This window comes from Microtus ochrogaster, chromosome 6 (assembly GCF_000317375.1).
Source record: "Microtus ochrogaster isolate Prairie Vole_2 chromosome 6, MicOch1.0, whole genome shotgun sequence".
Lineage (NCBI taxonomy): Eukaryota > Metazoa > Chordata > Mammalia > Rodentia > Cricetidae > Microtus > Microtus ochrogaster.
The window spans coordinates 67,334,848-67,351,238 of NC_022013.1; the positions used below are offsets into that span (position 1 = coordinate 67,334,848).

Sequence of the window (16,391 nt, forward strand, 5' to 3'; positions counted from 1 at the left end):
GGTGATAGTGTGTGTGTTTGTGTGTATGTGTGTGTGTGCGTGTGTGTGTGTGTGTGTGTGTGTGTGAGTGTTTTCTTCAATTGCTCTCTACCTTGTTTTTTGAGAAGGGTCTCTCACTGAGGCTGGAGTTTAGGGACTCGGCTAGACCAGCCAGCCAGCAAACTCTAGGGCTGCTTCTATCCTTTGTTCCCTAGTGGTGGGAGCACAAGAATGCACCACTGTGCTCTGCTCTGCATGTAGGGTGCCATGATCCGAAACGCTGCGCAGCAAGCACGTCACCAGTGGAACTGCCCCCCTGGCGTCATATCTGCTCTTCTGCAATGAACATGCAGTATTTGCCTGATTCTTAAAGCCACTCTTTCTATGTGTTTGTGCATATGTATATATACAAACATGTATATTATATTACAGAGGTCTTTCTGGCCATTTTGTATTTAAACATACTGTTAGAAAAACTAATTGCCATCTTGTACCATAAACTTGATGTTGAGAAATTATTAAATTATATTTGGTTTGGTAATGTAATACCTGAGCTAAAAAAAGGCAAAAAAAAATATTTGGAATAAAGACCATTTTCCCCTTTAGTCTTCCCAGCAGAGGTTGAATCAGGATGGAAACTGAGTAATGTTAAAATAAAATAGTTAGCCATAGCTGTGCACTTGTTTAATCCTGTTTCTGTTTTCCCCCTCTGTGGTGCTATCTGTACCACTGCTTGCATTTTCTTCTTCCTCCTTCATCGCTACTACAGGATAAGGGCTGATGTGAAGCAGTGAGACTGAAAAATTCCTGTTCAAGTAGGGACTCTAGAATGAGCAACAGGGTACCAACCGCATGAATCTGGAGAGGAGATCTGGGATGGAGCGAGCAGACCACTACCAGAGAAGCTCCTTCTACCTCTGACTTAGCCAGCATCACATTAAGTCAGGAATACCTTCCAGGCATTAGGGTGATGAAATACCCTGTGTATTTGAAAGGAAATTACATGCATAGTATGGGAATCTTTTAAGGAAATCACTCTTATGTATATTTGAGGCTGAACAGTTAGTGAAAATATTTGGATTTTTAAGTGATTTGCACTTTAATTTTCCAGCCACCCAAATCCAAATAATCACACAAAAATTATATTAATTATAACACTGTTTGGCTAATGGCTTAGGTATAATTCCTAGCTAGCTCTTATATCTTAAATTAACCCATTTCTATTAATCTATGTATCACCACAAGGCTGTGGCCTACCGGTAAGTTTCTTGTGTCTTTCTCCTTTGTCAGCTACATGGCATCTTCCTGACTCTGCCTTCTTTTTCCCTACATTCATTTAGTTTTCCCACCTACCTATATTCTGCCCTGACACAGGCCAAAGCAACTTCTTTATTAACCAACGGTAGTAAAACATATTCACAGTGTACAGAGGGGAACCCCACATCCTGAATGATCCACTCTGTGTGTTCAAGGAAAATCTAGTCATAGTTTGCTATGGTCTGTACCTATAGATGGCCAACTACAAGGTTCCAGTGATGAAATCCCAGCTTTCTCAGCACTGCCAAGTGGAGAGTGCAGGGCTCACTGACCCTACAGTTCTAGATTTTTCTTGTCGTATGCCTGCCTGCCCAGTATGGGTTTTTCTTTCAGTCCTGTTTGATACTCTTTCTTTCTCCCTAGCTGTTCATATTTTCAGACTCTAGTTTGGAGAAGAAAGGGATCCCGAGAGGACAGAAGGAGCTATTTTCCTATAGAATGCTGGATGAGATAAGGTTGGATCACATTTTCATCTGAACCAAGAGCCTGAGGGATGTGCCAGGATAACCAGGGGAAGTCTGGTCCCTGTCCACTGGATGCTGGCTCAGGAATGGAGACAATGTGATTGAAAGGAGCTGGATGCTGAGCACAAAGAAGGATGTCCACTGTCGGAGTCACTCTCTAACTGATGTCCATTCAAGTGCTATTGCTTCGTTAACTGCTCACATCAGATAATGAAGTGATGGTCTCTGGTGCCGTGGATACCAAACCTGTAAATTTATCTGACACAATGCCTCAGTGGTTGTGACCTCTCATACTGTGGGACGGCATCTTGAGATGTTTGGATGCTACAATATCAAGGTAGCAACTATTGTGGGCTATTAGCCTTTGTAGAGACTGAATAGGTATTATCCCATGGAGTCCCACGTGAGGCCCACAAATAGTGTCATTACTGTAGTCTTACATATGAGAGATCTGAATGCAGAGGTGACTTTATTTCCCAGGTCCTCATGGTTAGGAAGTGGTAGAGGTAGTTGTTTGGTAACTTGGTCTATCAAATTCTAAGGCAGTCTTCTCTCTTTGCTCTATTCCTCTCTTCCTCCTTCTCTTTTTCCCCCTCCCTCCCTCCCTTCCTTCTTTCCTGAAATCTCTTGTCTGTCTTCCTTATTCCTTACCATCCTCCTTCATCTATTCTTTTTTTTTGGTGGGGGGGGGTTCTGTTTTCTATTTTCTCTTTCCTTTCCAGTCTCTGCCCTTTAATGACTATAACAAATTCTTGGCCAGGCACAGGTCTACCCCCTTAGAGCCACACTCAGGAATAGGATAGCCCTGGACTGAATTCTTATGTGGAGAACTAATAAATTCTCCAAGTTGATGAAGGAACAGGAGACTTAAAGAATACACTGCGTGCTTGACATTTTGATTCAAGCTGGTGGCATAGAAAGAAACTTGGATAGGTATGGAGACACTCTTCAGAACAGGAGCTGTCACAGATTAGCTACGCATGGTGACGGTGAGTGTGGTTCAATGAGGGATTCTGAGAATTGCCATGGGTTGGGGGAGCAGCAGCCAGTCAGGGAAAAGGGCCCCATGGTGATTCAGTGTAACACCACGAAAGCCTGGACAAAGCAGACAGGTATCAAGCTTATACTTCTAGATCATTCTGGATGCAAAGTAAAGAATTAAGGGGATAAGTATTTGGGGAGGTCAGATAAGCAGCAATGGTGAGCTGGCAGATAGTGGCAGAATTGGATGCAGGTGGGCAGAATGAACAGTACCAAATCTCAGCTCCATAGAGAGCTCCCCATCCTTGGTGCTGGTTAGAAGGCCAAAGCAATCCACAGACCTTCCTTGGATGTGCTTGATGCAGAGGGTGGGATGACTGTAAATGCAAGCATCCACACGGGAGAAACGAACACACTAAACCTTTGCAGCAGGCAGGGAGTTACCACTCATTCATTAGACCTTAGGCAGTGGGCCAGTTTCACAAATGGAATCAGCATATGTAGACCAGGCTTTTTAAAAGACAGTTGGCGAGAAAACGCTTTCCTTCCCGCTCCATCTTTACATATTGCCTAGTGACATGTGTTGTTTTGATCAATAGATTTTACCGAGGCTTTGCTTTTGAAAAAGGAGACTACTCAGCTCTGCAACTTCATTGAGCTAGAGCGGTGGATGTCACTGAAGTCACCCCCAAGGGTGTGAAACTCGGAGGTAGAGATGCAATAAAGGAGAAGCACTGGGAGAGAAGCATGGCTACCTCCTCAGGACAGAAAGTCTCATACACAAGCAGCTGATTTATCATAGCATCAGGATTTGGCCTTTATGGGCATCTATCTCCCTCACCTCTTACTCCTCCGTTCAGATTCTGCTTCAGTGCACAGACCTCTGGCAGGTGGACAGTCTCCAAAGTCCAGAACTCCTCTGCCAAGACTTGTCTCTCAGGAGCTAAAGCCATCCCTGAACTGGAGCATCTTCTATTCAGCTGCCTACTCTCCTGCACCTCCTGCAAGCCCAAGGAATCCTAAATTCATGTCAATGTCAGATAAAACCAAGCTCCAGGACCTGGTGGTGGCACACACCTTAAGTCCAGCACTCAGGAGGCAGAGGCAGGTGGATCTCTGTGCGTTTGAGGTCAGCCTGATCTAAATAGTGAGTTCCAGGATAGCTAGCATTATATAGGGAAACCTTGTCTCAAAAGAAAATTAAAAAACCCTAAACTTTCAAATATTTTCTTAACTCACAGTCACTAACTTTCCAGTAAACAATAATGCCATTTTTAAAAGAAATTGTTGTGGGATAGCCTTTCTATACATTGTAAATATAAGTTGCTCTCACTGGTTGATAATAAAAACTGCTTTTGCCCATAGCAAAGCAGAACACAGAAGGCCAAACTAAAAACAGGGAGAAAGAAGGGCAGAGTTGAGGGGACATGAGCCAGCTGCCCAAGAAACAACATGCCAGCAGACCAGTAAAAGCCATGGCCACGTGGTAGTACTTAGCTTAATAGAAATGGGTTAATTTGAATGTAAGAGCTAGTTAGTAATAAGCCTGAACTATAGGCCAAGCAGTTTGTAATTAATATTAAGCCTCTGAGTGATTACTTAGAATCAGCTATGGAATGGGATGAGACACAGAAACCTCCGCTTACAAGTATCTCTTCCAAAAGCTTCAGGAGCATTCCTAACATCCTTCCTTTCATATTAATGTCCATCCCATCTTCTTTTTAAACTTTCCTTTTATTTATTCTTTGTGTCTTTTACATCATGTTCCTCAGTACCATTCATTTCCCTGTCCCTACATATCTGCCCTCGCGACCTCCCGCAAAATAAAATAAAATTTAAGAGAAAAAAATAGAAAAGGGAAAGTCTCGTCATGGAAGCTGTAGTGTGAGTCACACAGTAAACCCCTTTGTCTATATATCTTTCCTTGCAAGCATCCATTGCAAAGCAGAGTCATTGGTCTGGTTCGAGGCCTCTGCTTTCTGCTACACCGTGGATGCTGGGCCCTCACTGGGATATCCTATTGTTGCCCCGTATTTTGGGGATCCTGCAGTTTTGGGTCTTCAGGACCTGCCCCTTCGTGTGCTCCCACAGATCATAGGTGGGGTGGATGTTGGGTGGGGCCAAATCATTATCCTCGTTCTGGACCCGGGCAGTTGCAGGGTTGGTCAGCCCTCCAGCTCTTCCTTGTCCTCACCACCAGGTGAGTTCTTCTGCTTTGCCCTTGCTAGCTCACTGCTAGGAGCAATGAGCAAGGGGCTGGCAGGTTTTCCTGCTTTCATGCCCTCAGGGTTGGTTCTTCCACAGGGACACTATCAGGGCCAGATCTACTGTGTTGCCCAGGCCCAGGCAAGGTGCAGGGGCCGCTCTCCTGCTCTTAGGACCTCAGGGCCAGCTTTCTCACCATCCCAGGCACTGATGGGGGAGCATCTCTCCCCCATCCACACCTCCATATGGCAGATGAGAGACAGGGCCAGATCTCCGATGCTCACATTTAGTTTACTGGTAGCCCTGTCAATAGGATCAGCTCTGCTGTGCTTCCCAGGCAAGGTACATGGCCCACACTTTCCCGAATGCTGCAGCTGATTAAGGGGGAAAAATCAAGTGGCCACACTGCAGACAAGGGGTGTGTGGCTATCTATCTCACTCTCATCCCCTTAGGGCCTGCTTGGTGGCACCTCTGCCAACAGGGTCAAATACACTCTGTTGCTCAGGTGTGGAGCAAGGCCCACTTTTATGTGTGGTAACGTAAGGGGGGGACGCTTGGCTCCCTCGTCTGCCCCAGGTGGCAAGGGGTAAGGGGAGACCTCTTTGCCCTGCCCACGCTACCACACGACAGATGAGTCACGGGGACAGTTCCCCCATGCTCCCAACATCAGGGCTGGCTTACCCACACTTCTGCCAACAAAGTCGGCCCAGGCAAGAGGCAAGGTGCAGGGTCTGCTCTCCTAAGGTCTGCAGCTAGTGAGGGGCTGGAGCAGATCTCCTCCTCTATGATCTCAGAGTCAGCTCTCCTACCTGCCTCAGGCATAGAGGTGGGAGGGGAGTCTCATGCCGCCTTTGCCGCCTTATGGTAGATGAGGAGCGGGGTTGGATCGCTCACGCTCATGTTCTCAGGGAGGCTCATCCACATCCTCCTATAAACAGGGTCACCGGATCCTCTTGTTTCCTAGCTCACAGACCACTGCCTTCCTCTCCCACCAGGGCGTCCTGGTTCAGCTTCTCCCAGTTCCCATCTCCATCTGCCAGAATCTGCCTGTCTTAGGGTTTTGTTATTGTGTTAAGCACTACGGTCAAAAGCAACATGGGAGAAAGGGTTTATTTGAGCTTGTGTTTTAAGGTAACAGTCTATCATTTAGGGAGGCAAGGGCATCAGCTCAAAGCAGGAAGCTGGAAGGAGAAACTGAAGCTGAGGCCATGAGAGAGTGCCACTCACTGGGTTGCTCATCACGACATAGTCAGCCTACTTTCTTACACGACTCAGGACCCCCTGTCATAAGGTGGTACTGCCTCTGTGGGCCGACTCTATCAACAGCAACCGACAATCAAGGAAATTCCCTATAGACTTGCCAACTAGCAATCTGGATGGAGGCATAGTCTAAACTGAGGTTCCTCTTCCCGGATGACTCTAGCTTGTGTCAAGGTGACAAAACACTGGCCAGCAGACTGCCTTTGCTGCCCTTTGTCTATGTGATCTTGTTTCGTCCTTTGACGGGAATTATAATACAGATTGTCTAATAAGATAATGCGAGATCTTAGTGAACAGAAGCGAGGTGCTCGGCTAGCATGCCACAGCTGTAATAACCGGATCACGATTGCTCTTCACTGGATCCTATCAGAAGTGCCCGTCCTCGAGAAAGCCTTTGGCTATCACATCTACCTTTGTGAGAACAGGAGGGGACGAGCCCTTTTAAAGGCGCCAGCTTTAAGGGCACAATTAAGTCTTTTAGAAGGCACGTTAAGGTGACCTCATTAGCCACAGCTGAATTCACGTAACCACAGTGGTCTATACTAGGGTCACAAAGTCTGGCTAAAAACTGGGATGCTGTTGTTAAAATTGAAAGACAGAATGGTGGTTATTACAACTGGCAGTGCGGCTAACGTAGTGTTAAATGGTGGAAGGGTGGCGTGCGAGAAGTTAAAAAGGGATACATGATTGGCAGTTTGTCACTTCCAACAGAAATGAGAACAAGCTTATGTCCCAGATAGGGAACCAACGGCAGACCTAAGTAACCATTGCTCTAGAGTCCAACCTGAAGAACTTATGAGTTTGTGGACTTACTTACAAGATCGCGGGTAACACAGAGGCAGCCCTAGCCAGAGTAGAGACTCTTAAGAGCTGTGCCCATGAGTTCTCTGTTTGACCTCCATGCAGCTTGACAGCTCAGAGAAATGCCTGCTCCCCTCAGCAGCTCTGTACAACTTTCATAACTTTGGAGAGGAGACTTGAGGATCTTGTCAATTTCATGAAGTTCCTAAGACTTTTGAGTTGTTTATTTCCCAGGCCTCATGATCCTATCTCCTTCCTCCTGGAGGAAATCTTCAGTCTGAAGGAAAATGTCACATAACTGCTGGAGACTTATGTATTCACCAGGCTCAGGAGGTAGGGGCTAAGGAAGGGTTCTAGGATGAGGGAAGAAGGACACGCGTGTCTGTGGCAGCGGAAGGGACATGCGTGTCTGTGGCAGTGGAAGGGACATGCGTGTCTGTGGCAGTAGAAGGGACACGCATGTCTGTGACAGCAGAAGGGACATGCATGTCTGGCAGTGGAAGGGACGTGTGTCTCTGTGGCAGCGGAAGGGACACGCGTGTCTGTGGCAGTGGAAGGCATGTACTAGCCATTGCCAGTGCACCAAATACAAAAAGATGTGTGAAAGAGTCTGGTGGACTCCACCTAGCCTCTTCCATAGGGGGTGGGGCCATGTCTTCACAGGGCAGATGTTCACATGGAATGGTGCAGGGGACCCCAAAGTCTTCAAGCGGTTGAGTTGGTGATTGTTCTGTTTAATCTTCATGTGAAACTGCTGGGAGCCCGGCAGTTGTATCAAAGGCTGGGAGACAGAGAGACTGGGCTCTGAAGTTAGCCCTTTCTTGGCTGGGTAACAGTCCTACTTAACCTCAGTTATCAACGTGGTACAGCCTCCAGTCATCTGAGAAGGGAGTCTTGTTTGAGGGCTTTCTCATATCAGATTGGCCTGTGGGAATGTCTGTAGGGGTTTAGGAGAGTTAAGTCCACTGTGGATGGTGCCATTCCCAGGGCAGGCAGTCCTTGGCTGACTGAGAGAACTAGCTAAGCTGAACCCTGAGTGAATCGGCCGGGAACATTTGCCTTAGCTTCTGCTTCGAGTTTCTGCTTGGGTTCTTTTCCTGGTTCTGTCAGCGATGGGCTCTAACCTGTAAGGTGAAATAAGCGCCCCCTCCTTTAAGCTGCTTTTGGTTAGGACATTTTATCAGAGCAACAGAGTAGACACCAGACCAGTGATTTTGGGGAGGTGCTTGGTTATTCTAAAAACTGTATCATTCCCGATCTGTGAATGGAAACAGATAGTAATATCTGACCCACGTGAAGAGGAAAAGAGATTCAGCTGGCGTTTAGCCAAGCCCCTGGTCCCTGGAGGATGTCACTGATTCACTGTCACATCCTCTTCATCATCTTCATCTCCTTCATTCTCTCCTGATAGGCACAATCTGAGTCTCTATGTGTTCCAGTGTCCTTTCTGCACTGAAAGTCCTCTGGTAATATGCAGGCCCTCAGGAAGCTATGCTCAGTAAGGTGGCTTTGTGGAAAGAAGTCCTCCCAAGTGTGGAAAGAGATTCAAGTCTCCCCAGGGCCCTATGAGAAAAAGATACTTCCAGATTTGTCTTATGCATCTCTACAGGCAGGAAGACGGCACATGCGCAGACAGCTGCTTACTAGGCCATCAAAGTTGTTCTTGAGTTAAACCTACTTGCCAGCCAAGATCGAGCCCATCCTCCAACCATCTTCTGCCCACTTTCGTTTTCTTTCATCTATGAGCCCAGTAACCAAATAGCACTGACCTTGGATGTCCACTAAGAAACTAAGGTAGTGCCAGGTGGCGGTGGCACACACCTTTAATCCCAGCACTCAGGAGGCAGAGGCAGGTGGATCTCTGTGAGTTCGAGGCCAGCCTGGTCTACAGAGTGAGTTCCAGGTCAGGCTCCAAAGCTACAGAGAAACCCTGTCCTGAAAAACAGGCAAACAAACAAGCAAAAACTAAGGAAGACCCTGTGTTCCCCTGCTCGGGCTCCCAGTTCTGGGCTCGGCACATTCCTCATGAACACGGGGTGACTGATGGGTGAGAGCGCCCACTCCCACTCAGAGCATCTGTGGCTACAGATGAGTTGATCTAAATCCGTACTGTTCTATTCTAAAGCTCCTTGGTGAGGGCCAACCCGCTTAGGGCATGAGAAGCTGTAATTTCTGCTAGCCGATGCATCACTGCAATGGGAAAGCTGCTCTTTGCTCTCATGAGGTATTTCTTGAGGAAATTCCGCGTTCCGTGCAGAGTTTGAGGCGAGTGTTAAACTGAGGATATCACCACAAAGGCCTAGTCTCTCATTTTCCTTCCCAACATTTCTTTTCATATACTTAAGTGGGTGACTCTTTGGGGGTTTTGGTTCCTATCTAACCCAAATGAAACTCCCTGAAGGAAGAGCAGCTCCTGTCAGTGGCCATACAACGCTGAAGTCTCTGAGACACTGCATGAGGATCTTTATTTGTTATTTTCCCTCAGGTCTTTACATTTCATGGCAAAACACGAGTGCCAAGGATTTTTCACCCTGCTGTGTTTGTATCCCAGATTTCTTCCCCATTGCATAAGATATGTTTGATCGTATTTTATTTTGTGTGGACATAAGGGATGGGTAAGCAGGCCATGGCGCCTGTCTAGAAGTGAGAAGGCAATGACTGGAAGGAGTTTTTAGCCTTCTGCCAAGTGGGTCCTGGGGATCAACTTGTCACCAGTTTTGGTAGCTGGCACGTTACCTGCTGAGCCATCTGGCTAGGCCCTCTGGATATACTTTTTTCCTTGGGCTCTTGTGAGCTTCCTTTTCTGGAAGCTGTAGCCCCACCGAAAAGGAAGGATTCATAATCACACGGGTTTACTCTTCTCTTCTTAAACAAGGACGCTAATTTGGGGCAAGAGTTGAAAACAGAGCAGCGAGGGTTTCTTCAGGTGTTTTCTGTCAAAGTTCTCATTTGCACTGGGCAGATATGTCTCAAATCCAAACATTTGGTGTGATCCTTTCTATCTTTGTCTGGCCTCCACCTAAAGATGGAGCAGCTAGGGCCTGGGAGTCAGGAGACTTTGATGGGAATCCTGATCTCAAGGCACACAGAGGACAGCTTCCTTCCGAGGGTGTAAAGAAGCAGAAAGGTAGAACGCTAAGTAGGGACGTTAGCTGGTGGGCCTCACTGCATCTTCTGCAACATCTGGATTTAGTCTAGAGAGATGGTACGATTCAAAAGTCGTAAGGGTCTTTATTCACTGTGGGTTGAGAGAGTGCAGCCTGCAGCTCCAGTTCATGAACCACGGGGCCCTTCCAGTCACCACTTTATTTTCGCCTGGAAATTGGAGGTACTTGGCCTTAGCTCACTGAGATTTAATGGCATGACGTAGATAAAGGACTTAACTGTAGTGCCTGGTGGCAATTTCACACTCAGAAACTGTTAGTCTACGCCACGAAAGCTCGAGTCTTCCTTTTGATGTAATTCCTAGGTGGAGGATTGGTTACAGGGATAATGTTCATCCTATCCCAGGTGTGGAGCATCCTTTTCAAAGCACCGCACATGAAACGGCAGTCACAGTGTAGTGACACGAAGCCAGAGTTTTGACATGGGACAGTAGACAGATACATCTCAGACATTTGTTCATCTTTTTCTGCATACCTATTAACTTTAGTTCTTCACTTGAACCACTGGCAAAGCTGTCGTGTCTTATTTTGTGGGTTGACTGGCGATTTTTTCATTGTTTTGCACACATAAATTTTATTTTACATGTAAAAATTTGTTTTATGCTTTTGTAACCACCAATAAAGGATATAGTCAATATACTGCAAAGCAAGGAAAATTGCCTTGAGAAAGAAAATTCATTTGACAATCTAACCCTTCGGATAGCAGGGGTTCTCTGTTTGGTTCTGTTGAGCTATGGGCTGGGTACATCCCTGTAGTAGCTTCTCATGTTATCCTCTGCACCGGGGTTATCCTGTAGTTTAGAGTTTCCCAGCATGCCTAGCCTCTACCCACTTGAGGGCACCAGTTCGTCCTTGTTTTCTAATCCTTGAAGCTGTTACATTACCTCCCCAAAGCCCTTCCCCTGGTGAAAACTCCCAGCCTATGGGCCTGTAGCCTGTGTGGAGAAGCAGTTGGGCATGGTGCTGTGTCCTTGACTATCTTGGTTGGACAGAAGCTCTTGGGGCCCAGCTTCTCAGGAGGCCATCACACCGCTTTGGTTGTGGACATGCGCAGAACATGCATGCTGCAAAGCTCCCCCAGGGTCCGTCAGTGCCACAGCGGGCAGTGCACCGATCGCTCAGTGCGAGGCCACGCACCTGGAATGTAACCTGAGATTGATTTTATTTCCTTCGTTTTCCTCCTTGCTTTGGTTTTTGCAGTTGCCAGTGGCAACACAATGACGTTGTACAGTTACCTTCATATATAACACTTTGTTTTCTTTCTGTTTGTCTTTTCTCCCCGTGTTTCCAGCTCCCTCAGGCTCAAAAGGTAATCTCTTTTCTGTCCCATCGAGTCTTTCCCACAACTCGCCGCCGTGCATGTCCGTGGTGCTGCGCATTTCTGTTCATGGCCAGTGAAAGGGTCTCCTCCTATGACTCCACAAGTCACAGCTGGGCAGGATCAGAGTGCCTCAGCCAGTGTTCCTCCCCCAACCCCCACATTAGTCCTGCTGAAGAACCCTCTCATGGCCAGGGCTTAAAGAGGGAATCCATACATAAGAATTTTCTTTAAAAAAAAAAAAATTAGCAAATAATCTAGGTCAAGAGTAAGTTGGGTTCAAAGACAGAGTCCTGGGCTTCACTAATAGTCTCGCTAGGAGAGAGATGATGCCAATTCATTTGTGAGCCTAGTGACCAAGTTTAAATTCTGGACCACTGACTGTACTCTGAAATATCAGTGGGTTTCATTAAGTACAGAATTAGTTCCTGGGCTGGAGAAATCGCTCCGAGGTTAAAAGTATGAGTTGCTCTTCCAGAGGACCCAGTTTCGATTCCCAGAACCTACATGGAGACAAATAGCCATCGGTAACTCCAGTTCTAGGAGATGTGATGCCCTCTTCTGGCTTCCTCTGGCACTGCATGCATTTGGCACACAAGACATTGATGTAGGCAAAACACCCATATACATAACATAAAAATAATAAATAAAAACTCAAAAGTAGTTCCTTTTCTTGTCTCTGGCCATAATATCCAGAGATCATGAGATCAGAGTCCAAGCCAACGGCTAGACCCTTTCACTGGCCTTCATTGTGAATACAAGATAATCTCCATCCACCATCTAGACTGTCCTCTGTCCAGAAAGACTCCATGTGGTTTCAGTGATGGCTTTGTCTTGTTCCCTTGGCATGCTGTCATATCCTAAGGACAGTTATGGTATTTGAAAAAAAAAATAGTCACGTCATGCCTGCTCCATTATTCTCATGTATTTCACAAATGTAATCTAGCCTTCCAGAAGACACAGCAGTTTCTGGAGACCAGATGTGGGTTAGTTTTGTGTCAAGAGTTAAGGTGTGGTGCCCGCATGAAACTGAGGCGACATCTTGAGACTTCCGCATCAGAGCCCGGTACTTTGGGTCTTCCTCATGGAGCTAGTACCCGCTGTCATAGAAAAGACTGTCTGTTCAGACCATATGGACGGCTGGAGGTCTAGAAATCACACACAATTGCGCAGATATAGTTGAGATATTTAAACAAGGCCAGGCATGCTAGTGTGTGACTTGGCTTGTGGCAATGTTTGATTGCACTTCAGTGCCATCACACAAGGACTGCACACTTCATTAAACGTTTAAGTCATCCAGGATAGCAGCAGTTCCCAGAGTAAATATATGGTCAGAATCCAGACTGTTTAGAGAGCTTGTTGTCATTGACAGGACATACTTTCTTAATTGCCCACATTTTGAAAGAAAAAAAAAATCTCATTTCGAAAGAGACTTAACAAATCGAAAATGGTTCTATTTTACCTTCTGGCACTTAGTCAGTTCCACTGGTCCATATACAAAAGCGTTCTTGCAGGAGATTCCTCAAGAGCTGGACTTGTAAAACACCAAACAAACCAAGGCAGACAGAGGGAAGGGAGCAGCGTTGCCAGGTTCTGGGATCTGTGATTCTCCATGGCGTGTACTTCTTGCCTCCATTCCTCCTGGTGTCATTATTGACTCTGATCATGAGCTCTCCTAGAGCGACCTGCTTCTGTGCTCATAGAACCCGAGTCAAGGAAGCTTCTTGAGTTGCTTGTTCAATTCTTCCCCTGTCTCCAGTAGATGGCAAGCAGTCCAAAGGCCTATTTTTGCAGCCCTGTCTAGCTTGCAGGGAAGAGTTCTGCCTCCTGGTCCAAGTGTGTTGTCTTTTTTTTCCCTGCCAAAAAAGGAGAAGGCATTTAGAGGTTTATTATGGTGAGGTTCAAGGGGGAACACTGAGATGCAACTTTGTCACGTGAGGAGTTGATTAGAAAAGTTAATGAACACTAACAAACAAAGAGGTAGCAGCTTGATGGGGGCTCTGAAGGGAGCTTAGGCCCCAGCACCAGAGACAGAACAGCATGGAAGGGTCTCTGGAGAGAGGGATCAAAGTCCATGTGGCAGAAGGAAGTTTCTTCTTATACCTTTCTGGCATGGGAGAGGTATCACAGCAGAAGCCTACAGCCAGGCTCTCTGATTCCTGGGCAGGAGGTAGGGAAGGGGTTTGGGAGCTTGAAATCTGGCCATCAGTATCTCTTTGGTGTAAACTCACTCCCCCAGGAAAGAGCCCTTGGCCTAGGGAAGTTTGCTGGTATTCACCAGCAGAGGAGAGTCTTAGTAGGGTGCCTGAGTGTCTGTAACATGGGAGGTTGCTGTAAGGGCCCATGGCCTATGCAGCAGTTGGATCCTAGCATGGCATTCTTGCAATACATACCTTAGCAAACACATGAAGAGTTAAAGTCTATTTCAAATGGTTTCATAATCCTGGAGACAGTTTCTGTGGAGGGGGGGAGGAGGAAAGAAGAAAGAAAAAGAAAGAAAAGAAAAAGAATAAAACTCAGCTCCAGAGAAACCCTTTGTGTATAAACCTCAGTGATCTGGGCTGCAGCGATTAGAGGGGAGTATCCCATTAACTGGGGCATCCTCTCTGTCTAAGCTTGTGTTACCCCTCCTCTTCCCATTCATTTCCCTTCCTTTCCCTAGAGTTACATCAGTGACACCTTTACTAGAAGAGAGAGGTTCTTGTAAGCCTCTGCTTCCTTCAGATGTCCTGGCTTGCGGATGGACGAGTGAAGGATGCACTGGTTTTCTTCCGAGGCTCCATCCATCTATGACCGTGGGCAAGTTACCAAAGCTCTCTAGGCTCCTAGGACTCATCACTACCTAATGAGAATATCAGACTGCTTCTCCAGTTTGGCTACACGAGTGATTTCTCTATCTCTGTCTGGCGTGGGGATAGCCCATGCAAGACACTTAAGGCACGTCAGAGTTCCAGCAAGTATTCCGTGTCATCGCTGACAAACCAGAGCTGATCAAGGGAGCATTTATGTGCAAAGTGGTGATCTGGGACCCTGCATGTTGTTTGTGGTCCCAACACAAACCTAATGGACAGGCAGAACAGACAGAAGAGCCCAGCAGGCCTGCAGCACTTCCAGCCCCTTCTTAGCCGCTCTGCATGCCTGGGCTCCACCTGTAACAAATAAGGTGTCTGCAGGGGTCATTTTTTTCTTTTTTTGAAAGATGTCTTTCAAGTATTGTCAACATTACCCATTGGTCTTGCCACTGCAGACATGGTTAAAAAGAGTTTTTCGCAAACACAGCAGTTCGTTATGCTGTGGGTGAAGGGCAGCAGGCCAGCCACTGTGTCTTTGGCCCTCTTGTCTGATGAGGTCATGAGCACAGGCATTGGACCTTATGGCATCGACATTTGTACTGTTTCGGTTAGAAGATGCCTTGGTACCTTCTACAACTGTTTTCTCTATACATAGTGACTTCTCTGTTAACATGCCTCTTTTAATCTCTTGACTTGTCTACAACTAAATATGTCCCACACGAGTGTCCTTCTTGTTTTTGATGTAGCAGGCATTAATGATGGTAGCTCCTAAGTTATGGTTTCAAAACTGAGGGTGTTCCAATATGCCTCTTCTAGACTATCATGGCAGTTTTTCTAAACAGGAATTGGGAAATAATTTTTTTTTTTTGCCTGTAACTGTTAAGCATCCCCGAGCTAATTTTTGGCTTTATAAATTTCAATTTTTGATATAGCTTTGGAGTGACAACAGCTGTTGATAAGCCCAAAGAATGTTGACCATTTCTACCAAATATGTAACTCCTGGATTTTTGGAGCTATGTGCATCTCATACTGTCTGTCCCGTGGGTCTTTTCTCACTGGTCAAAGGTGAAGCTGTTTTCCCAGTGGAACTATGGGGAAGGAGCTCCATACACGCAAGGTTTGCCTTTGAGAACTTTTACACAGTTGCCTCTTTTGGAAAAGATAGATGAGAGCTTGCATTTTATAACAATCACTTAAAAAAAAAGCCAAAGCTGTTTCTAAGTGCCCGTTCAGGCTGTTGAACTGATTGCCCTTTGATTCCACCTGGTTCTGGCTGCAGGCTCTGCAGAGACGTGCTCACTCACAGTTAAATGAATGTATGTGACCTTGAGCATCTAGTCAGATGGACCTAAACTTGGACATTTGTGTGGGTTACCTTGTCCAGACACTAATACCTGTGACCCTTCATTTATACAGCCTTGGAATTTGCCCCAAACTATTTCTTGGCAGTTTCCTGGGTGCTCTGTCTTGCCTGGCGGTGTTTTAGTTACTATCAGCCTGAGAAGTCGGGGAAGGCATACACATTTTTCTCCCAACCATAGTGAAAGCACATCACATCTCTAATCCTGTTTGGAACAGCAATTGATGCATTCAGGACTTCACAGTATGGCAAAATGATCCCAGTTTAATGGCCTGGCCGTGGGTTTTGTTCCCTGTTAGGAATAGCTTAACTTGCCTTCTTGATCAAACACAGCAGGGTTCAGGATCTGTTGTTCTGTGCCTGCTGTGATATTCTGTGCTGCTTAACTTGTATGAGGGACCACATAAATTAACTTCTAAAACGGAGGTCCAGTTTGGGTCTTTCTCTCTGAATAAACTGTTTCATTAATCTCCCCACACCCCGAGGTAAACGGAACCCTGAATCCGTTTGCACTTCCTTCTGTGTACATATATTTGGGGGTGGGGGGATAAATGGAAGTACTCATTTATTTGAAGGTTTTCTTACAATGTTTCAGGGGGATACATGGCAGTGTTCAATTATCTAAAGTAAGCCTGGTTATCTTCCTCCTTCCCTCTCTCCCTCCTTTCTTTCTTCATTTTCCTTCCCTTCCCTTCCCTATTCTCTTCCTCCCCTCCCCTCCCCTCCCCTTCCCCTCCCCTTCCCCTCCC

At 46.3% G+C, this 16,391-nt stretch overlaps 1 protein-coding gene across 2 annotated transcripts in view; it reads left to right on the forward strand.

The window, feature by feature from the left end:
• Positions 1-16,391, forward strand: part of Cacna2d3 (calcium voltage-gated channel auxiliary subunit alpha2delta 3) — an 833,716-nt gene that overhangs the window by 592,077 nt on the left and 225,248 nt on the right. The window contains exon 14 of one of the 2 annotated variants that reach the window (XM_005348768.3): positions 11,464-11,481. The exons of the other annotated variant lie outside the window; for it this stretch is intronic. Within the exon in view, the coding sequence (XP_005348825.1) occupies positions 11,464-11,481 (18 nt within the window). The remainder of the gene's footprint in view (positions 1-11,463; positions 11,482-16,391) is intronic. 2 annotated transcript variants of the gene reach the window in all.